Genomic DNA, 22415 nt, shown 5'->3' on the forward strand with positions numbered 1-22415 from the left:
GTACGTCAAAGTGCAAGTAGATAAATAGGTACCGCTCCGGCGGGAAGGTAAACAGCGTTTCTGTGCGCTGCTCTGGTTCGCCAGAAGCGGCTTAGTCATGCTGGCCACATGACCCGGAAGCTGTACGCAGGCTCCCTCGGCCAATAAAGCGAGATGAGCGCCGCAACCCCAGAGTCGGCCACGACTGTACCTAATGGTCAGGGGTCCCTTTAGATCGAAGTGTCTCTGGCTGCACTACTTTGATCAATGATCAATAGAGGATGTTGCACTTACGCTATCCTAGGACGCACTGGTTATTTAGTAACAGTGTACAGCCCAATCGTATGCATGCTTGTACGGATGTAAACTCCTGTCAATGACTTACTCCTGGGTAAACGTGCACAGGATCGTGCCACAGTTTGCAAAACAAACAAGAGGCGCGTTGGAAGCAGGTGGTGCCTATTAAAGTGCGGGTGGGCGTGGCTGCCTTCTCTGCACTGCGCCGCAAGTGGCTGATCCAGGAAGTGCCGGCTGCACGTGCGCTGAGGCACTCGGATCTTGCCCCGGCTGCAGCCTGGTGCGACAAATAGGTTCGCGGATAGCCGGTCGGAGTGCCCCGGCTCAGCTTTCGTGCCGGAAGCAAGTTCCTGGAGCATGAGGGCAGCGGCATTGCGCAGGCCACGGCTTTCGGAGATCTCTCCTGCAAAGCGCCCACGGGCGTCCCTGCTGCTCACTGCATCGCCGGCCTCGCAAAATCTCGCCTGCGCAGGGAGACAACGACCACTTGCAACTTCGCCTTGCCCAAAGGCGTTGCGTTAAGCGGAGCAATGCGGATTCGCCGAGCTCGGGAGTTTAGAGGGAAGGTCCCCATTGGTCCAGGATCGGGGAAAGGGGCGGCGCAAAGCCCGCGCTCACACGGGCCGCGAACCGTGCAACGTGGGAGCGAGCGGCGCCTGCAGCAGCAGCAGCGGTGGGGTAACTCAGCGACGCAGACCTGTGAGTGAATTGCCCCTTTGGGGCAGGCTGTCTTTGCTGGGGGTGCGAGCGGGGATTTGCAGATTTTGCAGGGGACAAGCCGAGTGATGGGTGGGACCGATCCTGAGTGGCACGAGCAATTTAGCAGCCGCCAGCCTTTTCCGAGGGAGAGGGCGGTTTTGTAAGTGTCTCGTAAACAATCGGGGAGGGATGCAGAAGGAAGGGTCCGGTCACCGGATGCAAAAGAGGCCGGGGGCTCCCGCACCTTTGCAGGCAAAGGGAATTTCAGCTAGCGTTGCCGTGTGCTGCAGGCTACACCTGCTCCTATTCCCTCTTCTGCACGCATCTGTTGAAGGAGTCGGTGCCCTGGCCTCTTTAGTATGGGGCCAGCCTGAGGAAGGGATGCATCGAGATATCTACCCCCAAAGCAAGCTCTTGTGGGTTTTTGTGGCAATCCAGGAGATCATGATGTTCTGGGGAGGGGGTGGGGGGTTCAATAGGATTGGGGTGGCAATGTGTAGCCAGATCTCCTGCTTACTCTTAAGCAAGCTTTGCCAACTCCAACTGGGGGGCGTGGAGGTTTCGCGTCCGCAATCGCTTCAAAATCGTCGCTGGGGATGGGAGCCAATGGAAGGCGGAGTGCGGCGCTTCCGGTGCAGGGCGGCGCAATGGAAATTTCCGCCGCTACGCAGCCTGCCTGGGAAGCCATGCTTCTCTCTGCCCGCCCAGCTGGCCCCGATGCCCGGCGCGTAGAGGGCGGGGCGCAGCTCGCGGTACGTAGCGCGCTGACGCAATAGGAGGGTTCCCTTACCGCCCCCTACTTTCCCCGCGTGGTTTTAGGGGGTGTTTCCTCTCCCGTCCGCCTCTGACAAGGAAAAACAGAAAACGTCGCGTTGAAGCCCCTCTCCTGTTGTCGTGCTCAGGTTGGAGCAGAGTCAGCCCCAAATATACTCTCTGCCAACTGATGCATTAAGCTGGTTTTCTTTCTTTTCACATACATAGATCTGGATACAGTGGTACCTCGGGTTAAGAACTTAATTCGTTTTGGAGGTCCGTTCTTAACCTGAAACTGTTCTTAACCTGAGGTACCACTTTAGCTAATGGGGCCTGCTGCACGATTTCTGTTCTCATCCTGAAGCAAAGTTCTTAACCTGAGGAACTATTTCTGGGTTAGCGAAGTCTGTAACCTGAAGCGTCTGCAACCTGAAGCTTCTTTAACCGGAGGTACCACTGTAGATAGATATGGTAGGGCCGTGGGTCAGTTACAGAGCAACTGCTTTGCGAGCAGCAAGTCAAAGTTTTAGTCGTGTGGAAGCCACAATCTAGTGCCACTCGCCTTCCATTCTGCACCATAGCAGCGCCCCACAAGGATACACGCCCGGTGCAACCGAACTGGTTGCGTTCCCTTAAATCTGCTCCTAGGAACAGGGCCGCCCCACCCACGATGCAAGGTGAAAGGAACACCTTGGATGGTGTGATCTACAAGGGCAGCAGACCCGGCTCCAAGGAACGCATCACCTGCTTCTGCAGCTGTGGGGCACACCTTGGAAGACAGATCTGCCGCTGCCGCCTCTTCAACAACCCCCCTCCAAATGCCTCTACAGTGACCTCCTGGAGAACAGGAGGTGCTGCTGGTGTCCTCCCACCTGAAACCTCACTCCCTAATATTCAGGTTCTGCGCTAGGATATATATATATACACATGAACATACTAAAATGGTAAAGAACTATGGTGTAACTGATCTCTGTCTGAGATCAATATTTGGTAACTTTTTTTCTACATTGCAAGCAGGAAGTGAAAAGTGACAGCTGACAGGGCCAGTTTAATTGGTTTGTACAAAGAAAGCATTCATCTGTATATTTAACTCAGCCCAGGGCTGTTTCGTTTGAGGGACCCGTGAAATTTAGGCTTTTCCTGCCTAATTCCTGGCATGAGCTAGTATGCACTGCTCGTTATGGCCTTCCACAATGTATTGCATTGTCATTATAGCCTACAGTATGGACTAACGTGTTGCTGAATTGGATGAAGTGTTTCCCCAAAAAAACCTAGCTCTGTTTTTATTCAGCTGCAAATGCTTGCCAGGCTTGTTCCTGAAGAAAAGGTGAATTCAAGAGGAAAATGTTAAAACGAAGTATTGCTTGCCACAAAGGAAAAACAAAAGCAACATTGGATTTTATTGTGACCTGCCAATATGGCCAGATCCTGGGAAACCCCACGAAACTAACAAAAAAGCAGGTTTTAAAGTAATCCAGCAGGGTTTGGGCTTCACTTCTGTCTTGGTGGGCTTGCTTGGCATTGGGGGGGGGGAGATTCTGTATCTCAGTAGCAGAGCATGTACGTTGCATGTAGATCAGTGGCATCTCTAGTTTAAAAGGACCAGGTAGTAGATGATATAAAAATACCCTTGCCAGAGCCCCTGGCGGTCTGGGCTCAGAGCTGGTTTTAGGGTAACGTGACTGGTACAGCTTGATTGCCGCACTGCAGGGGTGCCACAACAATGCAGTAGAATGGAGTGTGGGGTGGGGTTTATAAATTTTTAGCGTCGCTGCTGAAATTTGAGAGCCGAAAGTTTGCCACTCCTGGCCTAATGGGACAAATAGCCTGGTCTGCTACAAGGCAGCATGAAATGTGAAGATGTGTTATTGAACCCTCTGGTTGCGGAGTGTGGCTTTTAGAGGCCAGCCATATAGCTCATGGGTCTACCGGTCTTGATCTGCTAGATGTGGGGAAGGGATCTCTGGAGGAACCAGTGAAGTCAGTAAAATCCTGCTTAGTTTGGAGTGAATTGGCAGCCAGTCCCCCAAGAAAAACTCTGAAAGCTTGATGGGATAGATGAACTTAGATGTGATAGTCAACCAAGTTTTACTCAGAGTAGACCTGTTTAAGTTAATGGATCAAACTCTGAGTAAAAGTTAGTTAAATTCCACCAAGGGTGTGTATGTAACTTCTTACAGCCTAAAGAATATTCTTTGTATTTGTGGTGCCCACAACATGTATTAATATAAGTAAATATTTTCTAGAACAGCACACTAGAGGGAACTCTCTAGCCTCTTTAAAGCAAAGCCTGCTCTCTCTAGCCTTACACCCTATGTGTATTTAATGAGAATTTCTGCAAAGCAAATACGTTTGAAGATCTTTTTGTAATTAATGTTCTTTTCCCCTTCCTTCCTAAAATTCACACCTGCATACTAAAATCTGCCACACATTTAAAGTTTTAAAAAGAATGCTTCAAGTGAAATGAATATTTTGTTATGGCTTTAAAGGAACAACATTTTAAGGAATCAAAAGATTGGACAGGATACATTTTTCTTGTTTTAGAGATGTGAATAAGCATTGGACGTTCCTTACAGTTATGTAAATACAGCAATTTGGTCTTGGGATGGGAGCGCCACTAGACAGATAAAGCTACCCATCAACCAAGTTTGCGCATCTGTTCCCCCTCCCCCGTAATATAGATTTGTTCCCTCCTTTTTGAATGAATGAGAACATCCTCCAATCTGTGTGTATGTGAAAGCCCCTCAAAGCCTGGAAAAATGCTCCTCCTTATTTTCAGACCTCCACATCTCCACGATACCATTGAGCATATGGGGACTGTGAATTGGTCTGCTGTAACTAATAAGAATGCAGACAGTTTAATAAGGACTTCTCTGTATTAATAAAGACCATCACACTTGATTATGTAGTGCTTCTAACATAGAAGCCATGGGGCAGTAATCCTCTTCATCATCACAATTCAGTGAAGCAGGTCCTTTGGAAGGAAGGGAAGGATAGAAATATTACCAATAATGAAGATAGCAATCATTCTTACTATAAAGATAAGAAACTGAAGGTGGCAGCTTGTGACTTGCTGAAGATGAGCTAGCGAGGCCATCAAAAGCGGGTGCTTCAATCAAGTGGCTAGCAATAGGTGATCAACAAAAGGATGCTTGGAAAACAAATCTTTCCCCCCAAAGGATATTGAGGGTTGGGGGAGAAGCATTTTGTTTAATGGCCAAACATTTGGCAGTCCCATGCATATGCTGTACACCTATTTTACTCCAACCAGAAAGTGCTTCTACTTTGTAATGCCGTTATCAATGTTACAGCTTTATAGCATGGGGGAAAGAAGTTTGACGCTTGTACAACCAATCTAGAGATTCATGTTGTTAACGGGCATGCAGGACTTATGCACAAGTGGATTTCCCCATTCACTTAAACTCTGCCTGTGCAGAGTTGTCCACTTAAGTTAATGCGAGTGTCTTTGTGGGTGGGAGAGGGGTGTGCGTCTGCTACAAGTTCTGTACTCTGGCGGGGCCATTGGATTCGCTTTTGGCCAGAAAAAGTAGCCGAGCTGTTCCCCTGCTTGGAGTGACCCCTCCTGTGACAGGTGGTTGTGACGGCTGCGCCTGATAGCTGGCTGATACGTGGCGGAGACCAAGGTGTGGGATGGTGAGAATAGAAGTCGTCTCATTGTGGTAGAAACTTCAGCTTAATTTGTTAGATGACAAATTCAGCTCATTTGTTAGATGAGGCGGTTTTAGGCAACTTCCCCTGCCAATATACACATGTTGAAAGAATGTGTTTGTGGGGGGTTTCCTCCAGCTGCACACCCTTTTGGAGTCAAGTCTAAGAACCACACTGCCTACATGTTCATAGTGTGTCAGAGGCATGCGTTACAGTGTACATGGATCCTTTTCCATGTGAGGAAGGATCCCGAACCAATCCGTAACCTGCCTCATGTAGAGATGCTCTGCATGCGTATCTATTTCTTCCAGTACAATACTTTTTGAGCGGATGATGCATGACAGATGGCCATCTAACCTTTGCTTAAAAACCTCCAAGGAAGAAGAGTCCACCAACTTTCATGGGAGTCTGTTCCACTGTTGAACAGCTCTTACTGTCAGAAAGTTCTTCCTGGTGTTTAGATGCAATCTCTTGTAACTTGAATCCATTCGTTTGGGTCCCAGCCTCTGGAGAAGAAAGCAAGATTGCTCCATCCTCCATGTGACAGCCCTTGTGATATTTGAAGATGGCTATCATATCTCCCCTCAGTCCCCTCTTATCCAGGCTAAACATACCCAACTTCCTCAGCCATGCCTTGTAAATCTTGGTTTCCACCATTTATCATCTTGATCTCCCTCAGTTTAGATACTATGTTGTGTTCACGGCAGATCAGATTTCCAGAGCTACCAGAGCTCGGGCCATTTGTGTGTTTTAGTGTTTGTGAGATTGCCGCAGGTTTTTAATGAATAAAACTTGCTTGGCTGAAAGGCACATGGGAAGACGGAGGAGTAAAGAGGAATTATTAAACTGAAACATGAAGGTTGATTTCTTTTTTTAAAAAAAGTTTATTGCAAAATTCAGTGTTTGGTAGCACTTCCAGAGTTCACTAATTACAGTACAGAACAAACCAGCAATCCATGTTATATCCTGATTTTGGATCTTTTATGCACACAAATATGCTCTTAGTCATGCTAATATAGTATGTACTTGGAACAATAACTTACAATGTGGTCTGTTTTACACATATTATTTAGTAATGGAAATCCTTGTATAAAGAAGAAGATACAGTAGAACCTTGTTAAACTGCAGGACCAGCTAGGTTTTCCCCACAAACACAGAATGTGCTCCTTAACCGTTTTATCTTCAGCAAAGTTGTAACAGCAAAAAGTACTGTACTGAGGTCTTTTATTACGGAGATGTCATTAATTTAGCCAGTTAATTTAGTATGTTAACTTTTCTAGAGGTATAGTGACAAATAATTCATAAGGTAAGCTTGCTAAATAAATAAATTAATAACACATTTTGCAAACATAAGTTTCATGTTTTGTTCATTTACTTGCTAGTTCCAGAAAAGTGACCCACCTCCCCATTGGGGATGGTGCATGTCTCCCACTTGCGGCTGCAATTTATCAAGGTTCTGCTGTACATTATAAAGTGCTGAAGTTATTCAAAGCACACTAAACTGCAGTTGTTTTCATGCAGTTTTCATGCAGTGAGGGAGGAGGGTGGATTGCAAAAGCCACTCCTAATGATAGAGCACCCTTCCCCGTTTTTTTTTGGGGGGGGGCAGCTTAACACCCTGAATTGAAATGACTCGAGTGGAACATACTTCCAAATAAGTATGCCTAGGTTTCAGACTGGTACAGTGGTACCTCTGGTTGCAGATGGGATCTGTTCTGGAGGTCCGGTCGGATCCCAAGGTTTCCACAACCTGAGGACCCCTTCTGCGCATGCGGCGAAACCTGGTAAAATACTTCCGGGTTTGCCGCATGTGCACCCCGAAGTTTACGTAACCAGACGGTTACGTAAAGGGAGGTACAACTGTATTTCAATGTTAAGGACACTTAGCTTGCAAGTATGTTCCACTCTAAAGATCAACCAGCATCTTCGTAAATGGGTTTGAACCTTAAACACATTGAAAGTGCAAGGACCTCAAAAAAATGTATTCGGGTGCCAGTGGTTGCTCTCTTTTAAAATCGGATTGTCCCTCATTTCTATGGCTGACAATGCATAAGCATCTTAGCGGAGCAGTCAGCATACAATGCCACTTCTACTGAAATACTGAAACGCATTTGAATCTGTACTGTGTGTATCCAGGACCAAAAGAAACATTTTTATTTTCTCATTTTGTCCCCCTGAGTTGTCTCATTGACAAAAAAATTTGCGTAAAAGTGGGACAAGCAAGCTTGTGTTACCACTGATAGTTATCTATTGAGTGTAAGTGAATAGCTGACATGTTGCCTTGTTTAATCATTCCCTTTCTTTACACATAATTGACTGTTAATGGGAAGCAAACCCAACTCTGCAGCCAATTGAGCATCCAGGGTGGTGGCATAATCATTTTTAGGACCAGTTATTTGATGCCTGTGGCAGCTGTTGTGTACACTTGTTAAATTTAAAATAAGAATTACACTGCAAGTTTCTTTTTGCTTTAGGTTCTCTCTAGTGATCCGTGTGCAGAATTTAGCTGTTGTGAACATTCACAAACACATGAGACGCCAAGGCCCAGCTCATAACGTTTGGCTCCACGTGATCCCCGGTTTGCCTGCTTAGGGGCTCATAGCCCAGTGTGAGTTGCATGGAGTTGATGATGATTGCCATGTGTGTGGTCATGACTGCTCAATACAGGGACCGCTTTCAGTCTTGCAAATGGCAGAACTTTGGGCTATATGACACACACACACACAGTCAGTGCTTCCATGCAGCTCAAGGCCCCATACAAGGCAGTGTCTGTAGGCTTGAGCATGTCTTGCACCACCTGAGAATGTGAAACCTATATACTTTGGTGCAAGCCTGGCTCAAGCCTACAGGCGTAGGGAGATTCACTGTGAGAGCTGAAGGCCTGCTTCACAACATACAAAAGAAAAGGAAAGGAAAAATAACCAACATACAGTAAAAAGAAGGTATTGTCTTGAAAATTCTCTCACTAGATTCAGCAAATCGTTTAACCACTGGGTTCAGTTTTACTCAACAGCTGGAATTATGATTCCTGTTCAGGACTGAATTCAAGAACAGCATGTTTGCGTGCCTTGTGTTTTAAAATAGTTTGTCTCGAAAAGAACAGATAACACTGCTACCTACACCTTAAAAAAAACCCATATCAACAAAGTTTTACAAAATATCAATGCATTTAAAATACCTGTGAAAAGTGTTAACCCCCTACCTCCCCACACTTGCCCATACAGACATTGTCTAATAGTCTTAAAATAAATAGGTAATTTTATTTTATATTTAAAAAAATGCAATCAAGTTGGTTTATCTAACTACCAAAAGAGAACATGACTTCAGCAGTGCTCAGAGGGAATCCCCACTAAATTTCAATGAGATGGGAAATCTTACTGAGGGACCAGGAAGGGCTGGAGCAGTAGTCTTTTGCCCTGCCAGTTTGGGGGTAGAAGAAGAGGACCATGGGGTATGCAAACTCCAGAGGGGTCCAGCTCAAGTCCCTCTCTGCAAAACAGGCCAATTTAGAATCCAGTAGATCCATGTCTGGCCCAGTTCTACCCCATAGGGACCCTGTCCAAACTATAAATGAGCACAGAATTCCAGCCCTAAGGTTGCAGTTTGTATGCCCACTTTTAAATATGCCCTATTGAAAGCACTGAAAAGTTCTGAATAAACATACATAGGGTTGGACTGTATCAGCGTTAAATCTGGAAAGATAATGATCCCATGAAATATCCACAATAACTGGCCATAAAAATAGAATAGTAACCTCCAACTTCCCAACCTACATGAAGTTCAAACAAGTTTTAAAAACAAAACTCTGTTAATTCTCTTCGATATATCATTTAGCTCAACCCCCTTTACCCCCCCCTTTACCGTCTCTGAAATTAGTATCTACTAATTAAAACAACTAAAAAGTTCAAAATAACTTGTTTTGTTACAAGACACATCCTTGCTCTTTGTCTAATGCAATAGTTGGTTTCTTCCCCGTGATTTTGGAATTGGGAATACGATAGCTTGAACCACAACTTCATGCTAGATAGGAGTGCACTTAATGGAGGTCAATGGTGGGGGGCATCAGAATTTGTGGTGTTTATACAAAAAAACTAACAATAAATCTTTCTGAAAGGGTTGATAGCATCTGTTCACATTTATGATTTTGCATTCCCTTTAAAGTGTAGATTTGAGAAGGTGGATCAGGGCTGACGTGCTTTGCCCCCCCAATCTAAACTCTGTGTGTGTGTGTGTAAAAAAATACTCAGGCCACGTTATCACTGCTTCTTGAAGAATCCTCGTTTCTTCCAAGATCAGGCTCTATAAAGTCTTCTGGTACATCCTGCAAAGGCTTTGACACATTCTCTTCTACTGGGTCATTCTTCCTTTGACGTACCTTCTTGCAAGGCCTCACCAAAGAAAGGAACACGGCAGCCAGCAGCATCCCAGCAGCACAAGAATAGAATGCAGAGCTATAGTTCTTTGTGGTATCCACTAACATACCTGTAAGGGCGAGAGGGGGAAAATATATATATTGCAACACCATGTCAAAAGTTGCATTTTGTACAAGCCTATAAAAATCTCTTTGTACAAGTTCATTTAAAAATTTTGCAAAGTAGCCCAGAGCTGTAGCTATGGAACGCCCAAACGATGTTTGAGGATTTTATGCAAGAGTAATTTAAAGGAAGATACTAGATATTATTATTTACTATACTAGATAATTTAAAGGAAGATACTAGAGGAAAACACTGAGGGAGAAGTGCCACTTGTGCATAAACATCTCCCTCCCCCTTCCACATAGCATTATTAATAATAATAATAATAATAATAATAATAATAATAAATAAATAAATAAATAAATAAATAAATAAATGTACCCCGCCCATCTGACTCTGGGCAGCATCCAACATATCCAAAAGCATCTTAAAACTTTACACTTCCCTCATGCCATATCCCTTCATTTGCAGGGTTAGAGTTGCTGGGGGCGGTTCTGTGGGAGTAATTTCTGAAGCTACAAAATATATTTATTGCAGCCACTACCTTCCCCAAATTACTTAGAAGATGGGCTTGCAAAAATCACTGGAAAGAATGACCCTTTTGACTAAAGTACTTCCCAGTAAGTGTACTCTGGATTTTTGCCCATGATTTCCTATGACCTCATGCTTGTAAACAGTTTTCGGAATGTTGTTGCAGTTCCTGAACTGCAGTTCTCAAGCGAGCCTTTTGCGAGCAAAGGTAATTAAAAGTCATTCTTAGAAAGAGTGCAAGGCTTTCCATGCATGTTGTGATAGCTATTAACAACCACATAGAATCACGGCTGTCTAGGATAAACAGGTTTTCTTAAGGAAGAAGAAACTACTAAAGGAAGAGACCCCCCCTTATTTAATGTCTACTTGGAATAAGTGAAACGACCCCTTCCTGTCTTTGTGTTGTTGATAGCATCTGTGTCTTTCAATCAAATGTGTTAGCTGATGCCCTTCTCATAAGCCTTTTGCATCATTTAGACCTTTCCCCTTCAAGGAGATTGAAGGGCCCCCCATGACCTATCCCCTCTTCGTTCTTTGCTTACTTGCACTTGAATTGAAAACAAGAATGGCCTTGGGCAGTCACCTTCTCACCTGATTGTCAATTCCCACCATAATTCTTCTGAGGAGTAACACCCAATAGAGATTCTGAAGCACGTTGTAAATTAAAAGTACTATACAATCATACCTCTTGCTACATTTGCTTCAGGTTACATGTTTTCATGTTGCGTCCCGTGGCAAAGCGGAAGTACTAGAAAGGGTTACTTCCGGGTTTTGCTGCATGTGCAGACGCGCAAAATGACGTCCCGCGCATACACAGAAGTGGTGAATTGCGACGCACGTGTGCGCAGGTTGTGTTCCTTTCATGTTGCGAACGGGCCTCCGGAACGGATCCCGTTCGCAACCAGAGGTACCACTGTACTAACAACAACAGTGCCAGCAGTCAAGTTGTCTTTTGTCTATCCTTGGAAATGGCTGAAATGTGTTGCGGGGAGGGGTTTTCTTTTCACTTAGGTGTGAGCTACTTAGCCTCCAGCGAAAGGTAACCTGGATGGCAGTAATCAGGCTAATTTATTTAAGGGTGCTGATGGTAACTTGGTTTTCTGGAAAATGTGCATGTGCTGTTGTGTAGTGTCTTCTTCAGCCATTTCCAATTGCTAACCTGCTAGTCACTGTTTTCCATGAATGCTCCCACATCTTTCTATTGATCTCACCCTTAGCTCACCTCTAGTTGTTTGAAAGCATTTGTTCCCTTTCCCAGTTGTTACCTATCTAGAACAGAAGTTAAGAACAGTTGGGTGCATCTCATTTTTACCTGCAAGGGGTGGTCCAGCCAACCCTGATAAACTTTGAATAAATACGTAAACTCCTGCAGCAGAGGACATCTTCTCTATGCCGACGACGTCATCTTCAGCCAACATAGGGATGTGTGTGCCTGCCACTGTCCCAAGCATGAACCCGAAGTAAATGCTACATATCATTAGTCCCCAAAAATTGTATGCAAAAGGGAAGGCAAAGAGGGCAATATCCAGCAGAATGACACAGATGAGTTCAATGTAAATTTTTCGGATAGGCTTTTTGTTGAGGACCCAGCCGGCGCTGATTCTGCCAAAGACCTCGGCAATTGCCATCGCTGAGAGTATGTATGCGGAATGGTCCTTGTTTATTCCAAGGCTCCTGCTAAGTGGAATGATGTATAGGGAAGGAGCAAAGAATCCCAGAGTAGCAAATAAACCAAAAAGTGCATAACAAATAAAGCCATGGTCTTTCATCACAGAGAAGTCTAGGAGTTGAGGTTTTGGTTCCTTGGCAGGGATGCTACTAGCTTCTATGAGCACCTCTGTGATTTCCTTTGGTGGTCCCTCGCTTTTCAGTTCTGATTTGGCATCTCCAGGCGTGTTGCGAAGTGAGGTAGTTACTTCTACTCCTGAGTCAATGGAATCTATGGAGGTGCGTGTCTGTTCATTTTCAAGCATGTATTTTGTCTGACTCTGCTCTTCTGCTGCCGACACACTCACTTCTTCCTGCACTTTGATTATGATGGGCCGCAGCAAGAATCCACAGGCCGCAATTCCAAGCTGCAGTAGGCCAACAAGCAGGAGGCTATGCCTCCAGCCAATGTGCTCCTTCAAAGCAGTGATAGCTACAGATAAGAAAAAGTAAAACACATCTTTCACTGATGGAACAGGAAGCTCTGATTTACAAAGGTAACAATGAGGCTCAAGTTTTTAGGGTCAAGTTATGCCCAAACTTGTTCATAGTGTCTCCTACACACTTGACTCAAACATTTGGGACCAGCTTTGGCAGTATATGAAGCAGGATCTAAGATATAAGAAGATGTTAACAAGGAACGAGGTTTCATGCACTGCCTGGCCTCCATATAACAAGCCATTTCTCACATATGCTATGCAGGAAAGCAGGGATGGCGACAGTACATATCAGCTTAAACTAGGCACAGACACTGTCTGCTTGTTAGGGGGTAATCTAGTGCAGAGGTCTTACTTTCCCAGGTATGTTAACCTACACCCTCTGGAGAAAGAGATAGGGAAGGTATCTTTCTCAACCGCATCAAGATAGAAGGCAGGCTCTCCCTTATTCTACAACACAGCTGGAGATGACGCAGTTTAAAGGCAAAAGGGAGTTTTTAAAATGGCAAAAGGACTAGGAGAAAGCACAACTTATCTTAGCATGTTTGAGAAGGCTTGATGTAATCCAGCTTTTTGAGATCTCAGGTTTGGGATTTCTCAAGTGAGAAATCCTCTGGTTTCCATATCAAATAACGTTTCATATAGGCTCTGCGTTATTCCAAGGTAGCTGGGGTTAGCGCTTAGTGCTAATTTTAGCTTGGAAAAAACTATATTGGGAACCCACCAGATTGTATGTCATTGGGTTGCTATGCCCTTTAAAGTTTGTAAAAATAGTGCTAGGCTGAGAGTGGGGGCATGGGTTTGCCAGTGGTGGTGGCGGGAATTGTCTGAATTCAAATCTAACAACCAGCAGGTTAGAACATAATTACAAAGATGGGAACTTTGCATTTTCTCTTCTGCATGCTTTCGAGATATAAAGGTGCTGTGGTTATATTTATCCCCCATTCTCTGTTCCCAACAATGTATTTTTGCACCTCCACACCTGTGACTTTCCAACTGACTGTTCCTGGGAGTCCACATAAGAGTGGAAAGATGATTTGGCTCTAGCAAAGGACCATGCCTGACATATATCTTCTCTTGACCGATTTCCTCCCAAAGATGTAACAGTTCTTTAATGGAGGTACAAGGTACAAGGATATTAATGATCTGTGCTTTGGTGACTTGATATTCTGAGACTGACTGCAGAAGGCATTTTGGCTTCAGATAAGAGTTCTCTGGATTCCTGGCAAGGAGCAAAATGACCCACTGAACCATTATAATCTGAACTTTAGGGAGCCTCCACAACCAGCTCAGAATTTGTGTGCTGGAACTAGCTGAAGGGGTCCAATTTCCTCTACACCACCATGCCCAATCCCTGGATTAGATGGCCCTTAATCAAACATTTGGTGGGAGTAAGGTCACACCATTAAGCCAACTGAGCTGTTTTAACATGTATTTAAGATTCAAGTTAACATTGTGATCATGGGAAAATCTCAGAAGGGTATTTCAGTACCTGGTGCAAAAGAGAAGACAGCAAAGCATTCTCCTGTAGAAGCTACCGCTGTGACTAATGAACGCTTCTTGTCAAAGTACTGTGACAGAATGGTGACTGTAGGCAGAAAAGCAAGGCAGTATCCTAAGCCTATAAATAAAAGCCAAACAAATGCTATTAGTGCATGACAATAGCGGAATTGCAGACATTGGATGAAACCATTTCATTAGTGTGTGGTTTTTTAAAACCACTCACTCTAGACCAGGGGTCAGCAACCTAAGGCCTATGGGCCACAAGCAGCCCACAGGGGTCGTTTAACCGGCCCACGAGCCACCCTGAACCAAACTGCCTGGTCAGCGAGTCCTTGCACTGTGCTAAACCGTGCAGGGACTCACTTCCGCAGCGCCAGAAATCACGTCTGTGGATGTGCAGACACCCAAAATCGTGTGCACAGACGCAGACCCCGGAAATCGCATCTGCGCACACGCGATCTGGCCCATGGAGGTATCTCCACTGGAGTGAACCGGCCCAGGCGAGGTAAACCTTGCCAACCCCTGCTCTAGACATACCACCCACAATTAGTGATGTTGCTTGCTAAATATTTGCAAAGTTGGCCATTTCTTATTAACAGCAAGCGTAATTTTTCAAGCTATTTGAATGCATCATACCAGGCTTCTGAGTGAGGTTATCTGTTTAGTTCTACCCATCTATGATACTGTTAATAACAACAATAACAGGGAAGTTTCCATAAAGCCCAATAACTCCACAAACCCAAGACCCACCAAGAATTAGTATTAGGAGGTGGTTGTTTTTGCAAGATTTCTTGGCCATTATGAACCTGGAGGACTTCCAGCCCTGAATATAAAACATTTATCTTGGGGGGGGGGGGGAGAGATAACTGGCAATTTCACTAGACGATGGACCATGTTAACTTACCTGAGACTATGCCAATGGAGATGTACATTTCGACAACTGTGCGTGCAAAGGAGCCTGTGACCATCCCAGTACTGATCAGTAAACCTCCAATCACCACCACCAGGCGATGACCAAAACGATTAGTCAGTACTGTAGAAAGAGGAGCTGCAAAAGAGGGAAACGATTTTTTCCCAACATGTTACCTCTTTCAAATTACAATAGCGACTCTCATCATATGCAATAATAAGCTTTGCTGGCTTTTTATTATATTACAAGTGGCACTGTAGTATTTATCTTGCATAAACCATGGGTTGGTGTTAATTTAAAAACAAAGGGCCTAGCTGCTATTTATTTGTAAAAAATAAAAAATGCTTTAATTTTAGGCAAATTCCAGGTTGGCAGATCCCCAATTAACACCCCTCCCAGCACACTTTTGTATGGAATATGAAATAGCTGACACCATGTAGGTCAATGTTCCAGTGATTCAGTTTCAGTTCCATATTTGCTTTTCCAGAGGACCAGTAGACAAGGGCTCAAGTGTAATTTGCCTTCTGTCAGTAAACTTGAATTAAACTACCATACAGAGCAGATGCTAACACACAAAAATTGAAGGGAGACTGTTTCCCAGAAGGTTAACTAATGTGATTTAATTAACTCGAAAAAACAACTGTTAATGTCAGACACAAGCCTTCATTGTTCTGGTCCCTTTTTTCAGACTTATCTTCCCCTAACCAAAGAACTGGTTTGATTGAGTTGCCTTCTTGGGATAAACACTAAGGAGCAGTGTCTGCTGGGAGGAGATTCCTCTGTTCTAGCCACACTGAAACCAGCTTTGTCCTTCGCTTTAACTCTCTATGCATTACAATGGTGGAGCAAAAGTATATTGTGCCCAACTCTTAACATTACTTTCTACATCTTCTCCCAGATTATCTTGCCCTCTTGGTCCCTTCACTCTCTTTAACATTTCTTTCCTTTTCTGTTCTTACAGAAGCACTTCTAAATCCTTGGAAGTGTCACAACTGACCTTGAAAATTAAGCACAGTTGTGTTTTTATACATCAGCTCCAGTTGTTAAGCCAGCCCTATAAATGAGAGGAGTCTGAGAAACGGAGGCTTTTAAAAGTACTCTCAATCTGTGTGTGTAAACAGGGTGTCCAGTGAACCTCTGTGTGCATTTTGCTTGTCAGTGTTTGCCAACAATTAACATAGTACGTGGATACCATACATACAGTTTCTTGGTACTTATGTAGGACTGCGATATATGTGCAAAATTACAGCCCTACAACCACACGATTCTAAGAGCCCAGACTTCTACAGAGTGAAAAGGGATAACTCAGTCGGTAGAGCATGAGATTCTTAATCTCGGGGTTGTGAGCCCCAGGTTGGGTGAAAGGTTCCTGCATTGCAGGGGGTTGGACTAGATGACCCTCATGGTCCCTTCTAGGTCCCCTCTACAATTCTGTGCTTCTATGAAATAACAGGTAGGCATGCTTCTCTTTGCATAGGGACCAGGCTCTCAGTTTAAACACAAGAGGTGCTGCATGCTCACCTGTAAATGTTAGTACAAAAACACATATTGAGATAATCCACGATATCCTACTGTTGCTTTCATCAAAACTTTCCATTAGGTCTATAAAGAAGACTCCAAAAGACTTGATAATGCCGTATGTCAGGGCTTCCACAAAGAAGAAAGCAAAAGCCACAATCCAGCCCCATCCTCCATCAGGCACTTTAGTATAAACATTGGGAGCAAGGCATGACATTCTTGTTGCTTTGACAGTCATTTTTAACCTGGAATGACAGGGAGAGACAGAAACAGAGCGAGATCAGCACATTTTCTAAGAACATCTCATATGTCTGCTTAGAAGTAGGCTTACTCAATTCAGTGGGGCTTACTTCCTCCTAAGCAGGCTTGGGATCACAGACCTTGTTACAAAAGGTAACTTGTCTTTTCCATCTCACACAGATTTTCTGCTGCTTCGGGACCGTATCCTAATGGAAGCATTTCCCTTTTAGGATAAGATCGAACTAGTTGAATCAAGAATCAGAAAAATATGTTTCATCGTAAGGACCAGCTGGTTCCATTTAAGAAGAAGCAATTAAGAAGCAGTCATCTGACTTAAATACAGTGGAAAGGAGGTAATTTAGTGAAAAACCCATGACAGACCCAAAGGCCCTGTGAAATTTCACAAATGCTGTGAAAGGGTTCTCCCAAACTTGCAGTTCTGCATTGCATAAGCAGACAGATGGCAACCCCTAGAAGGGACTCTGCCTTCCATCCTTCCTTCCAGACTTGAGTTCTGTCACAGCCCAAGCCTATCTATGATTCTAGTCAGCAGTTGCACATGCTAAGGTTTCTGGATGATGTTGATAAAGGACCTACATTGAGCTGCTTGGTGTTGACTCCAAGACAACAAAATCAAGCCAACTTGTTTCTTGTGCAGCTGCTTTATATAACCCAGGTTTATTTGGATCCAGCTAGGGACTTCCTCATAGCCATCTAGGTTTTCTACATCCTGCTAAAACTTTTGAGGTAACTTTTTTTTTTAAAAAAAACAAAAATAACTATGCCACTATTGTGCATCACATGCATCCACAAGCTAGGGAATTCAGAGACACTTGGCAAATCTCCTTAGTTCATGTTAGAAACTCAGATATATGAGTAAATCTCCAAAGGGCACCTTGAACCTAGGTTGTGGTCGCCACAACAGAATGTCTAGGCTCCATTTTCCTCCAATGGTGTTCTTAATTATTAATAATATTTTCATTTCTATATGGCTTTATATTTTAAAGAAATAATCTCAAAGCAGTTAAGAGAAGAATCTTAAGTGGCACTTTGCTTCCCCCCATATTTATTTATCTTCTTAATTTATATAGCTGCCCCATAGCAGAAGTACTCTAGGAAGCCAGTGTGCTATAGTGCAGTGTTTCCCAACCTTGTGCCTCCAGCTGTTTTTGGACTACAATTCCCATCATACCTTGTCACTGGTCTTGCTAGTCAGGGATGATGGGAGTTGTAGTTCAAAAACAGCTGGAGGCACAAGGTTGGGAAACACTGCTATAGTGGTTAGAGCGTCCGACTAGGACCTGGGAGATCAGTTTTCAAATCCCCACTCAGTCATGAAGCTCAGTGGGTGATTCTGGGCCAGTTTTATGATCATCTTGCTCCCAGGATACAATGCAACCAAATTTGTTTACAGGGTAGTAAATATATTTTCAGAATGCTCTGCAGAGACACTCGCCATAGAACAAACAACCCTACAATTAACTTTCTGCATCTGACCAGGTAGTCATAATTGAAAGGGGGGGGACTGGTTCACTGTTTTGGGATTCTTCAGTAATTTACCTTTCCTCTGAATGTCCTTAAGCTGTAGTTTCCTAGAGGTAAGGACTGGTTTGTGTTATGAAATATTGGGGAGGAGGGTGGAAGATGTCCTTCAGCAAACCTTCATCTTGCCTCACCTCAACAGCTACCATTTTTGTTCTTATCAGTTTTACTCATTTTAATTACTTAGAAAAGTCTGTACATGAGTTTTGAAAACAATATCCAAGTGCTCCCATTGTGTGGCAAGTTCTGCTACACAATTATAACTGTTTCAAGTTTAACTGCATATAATATGTAATTGTTTATATATAATATATATATTTTATCTTCTAGTTCGTCTAATTGTAATGTATGCAGAGTACGGTGTGTCTAAACCATTGATAGTATCTTCAGTGGGTTTAGTTATACCTTCATTTGCCTAGGATTGGGCTCTGTTGATTCTTTTAGTGGTAGTACTGAAATATCTAGTAGGTTATTTTCAGAATTGCTTATGGAGAGAATTTTAAATGCATTAAAACACGGTCAGCAACTATCTGAAAGGTTATTTTCTAGTAACTTAAGAATGAATAACATTAGCCTTTAAATGAATCCCACTGGCATTGTACTTCTTTCACCTGGAGACTATAACTGGGCTGTAGATTGGAGGCAGTTTTTGAACTTGAGTTTGCAAGAACCAAATTAAAGGAAGATTATCTTTTATCCATTCATCAAATCTAAATATATTTCAATGCCACCCTGTAGTACATCATTAGATGCAAGGCCAATAAAGGTATAGAATGCTTAGTAATATGCAAAGAATTAACTAGCTAGGAACAGCAGTTGCTATCTCTAGTAATGCCTGCAGTGCGCAGGTGCTTATGAAATCACAGGACAGGACAGTCTATGCCCCAATGATCTCGTGTTTGAAGGAATCTGAAGCCTATTTTTTCAACCACTCTGTGTAAAATAAGAGGAAGAACTCTTTTCAAATTGCAGTCTTGATGCAAACTGGCTAAAAATATCAGTCCGATAAACCATATCAAGTCATGTTAGCATTGCAACAAATCCTCTGAAATACGGACTTGCAGATGAATTTTTCATCATGTGGGGCAGAAGGAAAAATACATTCATGGACTGCATTTTCGCTGTGACTGTGTAACGTGCTTGGCTATACAGAAGTTAAAGGCAATACACTCCGGTGCATCTGCAAGGCAGGTCTGGTTTTGAGAAAATACACCCTCTCATCTCTGCCGTGCAGGACAGGCTTAGATACCAGTTTGATCCGCTTCTGATGAGTACCATACTGTGAGTCCCATTGAGGGCATTCCAACCTCCTGCTGCTGCTCCAGCAAAGACCCGACTACAGCCTGGGTAACAGAACTTAAGCAGCATGCCAGGCTGAATCAGGATAGGATGATGCCTGCAGAATTTGCAGTCAGAGAGAGAAGCGAGGGAGACACTTTTGGCGCCCACGTTGCGCCATGCGGTTATCCTTAATCCGGTTTAAAGCACCTTGATACCTTGTTGGAATGCAGAGATGTCCAGGTCTATAGCATTGCATAAACGACCCCAAGCTAAGTTTCTTTAAGGAGGGGTGGCCAATGACAAGGGACCACGCTATTGTGTGCAAAGAGGTTCCTCTGGGAGAGGGGGAAATGCTTTCTTCTGAAGGGAGAAAAAAACCCCAGCCCCCTCCAACCTGAAGGGATATGGATGAGGAAAGAGCCCATCTACTTTCCTTGTGATGCAGGAAAGCTAAGCCCTCCATATGTCTGCATCACTTTGCACATCACAATTTAGCGGGCTCCTTCAGAAGGGGCCACATAGTCTCTCCTCCCCCTTTAAAAAAAAGGTATGTAGTATCAAATAACGTTTAAAAAGAAAAAGAAAAAGCTACAGCAGCAAGACAACCAAACTTCAGTGTCCAGAAGAAAAGCCACTTACCGAGTCGGTAGATGCTGCAGCTGCAACTTGGGCAGAGGAAACGGAGGAAGGAGAAAAAAAAGATTCCTCCCCGAGCTGCAGAGCAGTGCAGCTTTGGCCTATGACCCGGTCAGTAACATGCTGAGGTGGCCTGGGAGGAACACGCAACCCTTTCTGCCGCCTCAGCTTCGAGACCCCTTTTGGAGAGGGTGGAGCCTGCGCCTCAGACAAGACCCTCTTCGCTTCGGCGGGGAAGAGAGGAGCAGGTCGCTGCTCCCCCACCCCCCGTTACCCGACGCAAGGCTCTCTCCGCCGGTGCCAAGGCTGCCCCATGCCCAGCGGGGTGCACCGTCCGCGCCTAGCTTTTCGAGAAGGGGGGGGTCCCTGTGGGGCGCCGCTCCTCGCCTGCCTGCCAGCTAGCCAGGCGGGCTCCCTCTTCGCACCCCCCACCTGACTCTCCTCCGCCCGGTCCCTCTCGCAACTGCGGCAGTGCTGCCGCTGTGCTCGAGCTCAAGCTTTTTATACCGGCTCGAGCCGGTCTCCGCCGGCGGACCCGGCGCGCGCGGCAGCAGCTCAGCAGCGCCATGTGCGCGCCGGGCCCGGCTTTGCAATTGCAGCGGAGGAGGGGCGGGCTGCTGCTCCCGCGTGCTCTGAGGGGAAGGCGGGGCGGCGCAGAGGCAGGGGCGCGCGCCGGGCGGCGGCATGGGGGGTGAGGGCGAGAGGCGCTTCAGATGGCGCGCGGGCCTCTGCCACGTCTGCTTTTATGTCGCGCCGCTTTCCCTCAGACCTTGCGGAATAATCTTATTTTTAATTTGCGCCGCGGGCGTTTGAGGCGCCTGTTCCAAGTAGCCCCTCTCCACGAGGCAATGCCGCTGCCTCTATTCCCCCTTCCCCAAAAAGCGGAGACATGAAAAGCGAGTTTGGGGCAACGGCTGGAGAGCTCGCTTAGCCAGAGTCCCTCACTAGAGCCACCTTTATGTCCTTTCTCGAAGTGAGACTGGGCATCCCTGCCACCCTCTGGGGAATGGACATCATCTTGTGCCGCCTCCTCTCTCGCCCATAATACGAACTAACATTTGCCCCCTTTGCTGTGCCCTGTAAAGGATGCTTTCCTGTTAACGTCCTCCTTTATTGGAGCCTTTGGGGGGAAAGAGGGGAATCCGCTCCCTAACTTCGCCCTGCTGGGTCTCTGGAGTGAGGTGTCCAGTTCGAGTATTGCAGGGATCCGTGTGCCTTAAGGCAGGAGGAGAGCCACTCCTTCAGCCAAGAGGAGCGCGCCCGGTTGGCCAAGTCTGCGCTGTAAGGTCCCTTAAGGTGAACTGCGCCGCAGGCAGGCAAGGCAAGCAGCTTTCTGCTCGCTGCAAGCCGCCTGGAATCTTCTTCCCCGTTATCTGCACGGATTTCTTGCTCTCTCTCTCCCCCCCCACCGCGTGTTCTGCATTTCCCTAAGAATGTGCGCGCGTGTACATCTTGTATCTGGAGGGTCGGGACTTGGGAGCCGCTCCGTGCGCTCCTTATCGGCACTTGGGAGAGCAAGGATGGGCTTCATGTTCATTCCTATGCTTCTCTATTGAGAGCAAGCCCTGGATGAGAGTTAGATCCGCCAAGCATCCTCGACGGATGCTGCCCGTGCCGCAGCCCCGACGTAAGCGCTTTCCTAAGGAATTAATGCGGAGTCGCTCGCTGCTTAAGTGACGACAAAACGCAGTTCTGATCCCCCGCAGTTTCAAATCTATGGGGAGAATTTCATAGTGGGCTTTCTTGCAGCTTCGTAAGACGTTTCCGACCCCAGTGCCGAGCAAGTCCTGTGCAAACCCACAGCTTCCTTGGGGTGGGGCTTCAAAGGAAACCAATTGCTAGATTGCTACCCTAAGGGGCTCCAGGACTTATGTAGTGCCTAATGAACTTTTTGTGTGCGCGCGCGCCCCCCTTTCTCCCAGCAATTTTTTGTTTTGTTTTTTAAAAAAATCTGCCCCCATCAATGACAATTGTATTACGCGCGGGACCCGGTGAGCGCCTCCTAGCGGCTGCATTGCCCGGCGGCGCTGTGTCGGGCACGAGCGCGGGCGCCCTGCTTGGCGGCGGCGGCGCGAGCGCGTTCCACTTTCCCAGGTTCGAGCTCGTGCCGCTGCAGCTGCTGCTGCTCGAGCCGATCCGGGCAGAACAGGTTTCTGCCAGTTTGGGTGTGTGTCTGGCTGTTGCTGTGTGTGCACACACTAGAGACTCGTAATCTCCCGGAAGCTGAGCTCTCCTTGT

The 22415-nt window shown here is 45.5% G+C and overlaps 2 protein-coding genes across 7 annotated transcripts in view; one reads left to right on the plus strand and one right to left on the minus strand.

The window, feature by feature from the left end:
- The first annotated feature begins 434 nt into the window (after window positions 1–434).
- The window catches only part of ARSG (arylsulfatase G), a 120308-nt gene continuing 98327 nt past the window's right edge, over window positions 435–22415 (plus strand). For 2 of the 6 annotated variants that reach the window (XR_014165332.1, XR_014165333.1), the window contains exon 1: window positions 448–975. The gene's annotated coding sequence lies outside the window, so the exon portion shown is untranslated. Of the gene's footprint in view, window positions 976–16958; window positions 17072–22415 lie in introns of those variants that run through there. The other 4 variants (XR_014165330.1, XR_014165331.1, XM_081899738.1 and 1 more) reach the window with 4 other exon arrangements.
- Window positions 6262–20704, minus strand: SLC16A6 (solute carrier family 16 member 6). Its single transcript, XM_081899747.1, has 6 exons — window positions 20181–20704; window positions 16482–16723; window positions 14955–15098; window positions 14040–14168; window positions 11716–12543; window positions 6262–9879 (listed from the first exon to the last, which is right to left on the minus strand). Exons 2-6 carry the CDS (start codon window positions 16714–16716, stop codon window positions 9641–9643), a joined length of 1575 nt encoding a protein of 524 aa, XP_081755873.1. The 5' UTR covers window positions 16717–16723; window positions 20181–20704; the 3' UTR covers window positions 6262–9640.

Source organism: Podarcis melisellensis (assembly GCF_964234715.1).
Source record: "Podarcis melisellensis genome assembly, chromosome: 2".
NCBI classification, from domain to species: Eukaryota; Metazoa; Chordata; class Lepidosauria; order Squamata; family Lacertidae; genus Podarcis; species Podarcis melisellensis.

Coding starts and splice junctions, on each gene's coding strand:
- SLC16A6 (XM_081899747.1), bottom strand. CDS start 16,716: ATGACTGTCAAAGCAACAAGAATGTCATGCCTTGCTCCCAATGTTTAT. Junction 14,169..14,954: donor CTCCATTGGCATAGTCTCAG/GTAAGTTAACAT, acceptor TTTTATTTATAG/GCTTAGGATACTGCCTTGCT. Junction 12,544..14,039: donor TGTCTTCTCTTTTGCACCAG/GTACTGAAATAC, acceptor TCTTATCTGTAG/CTATCACTGCTTTGAAGGAG.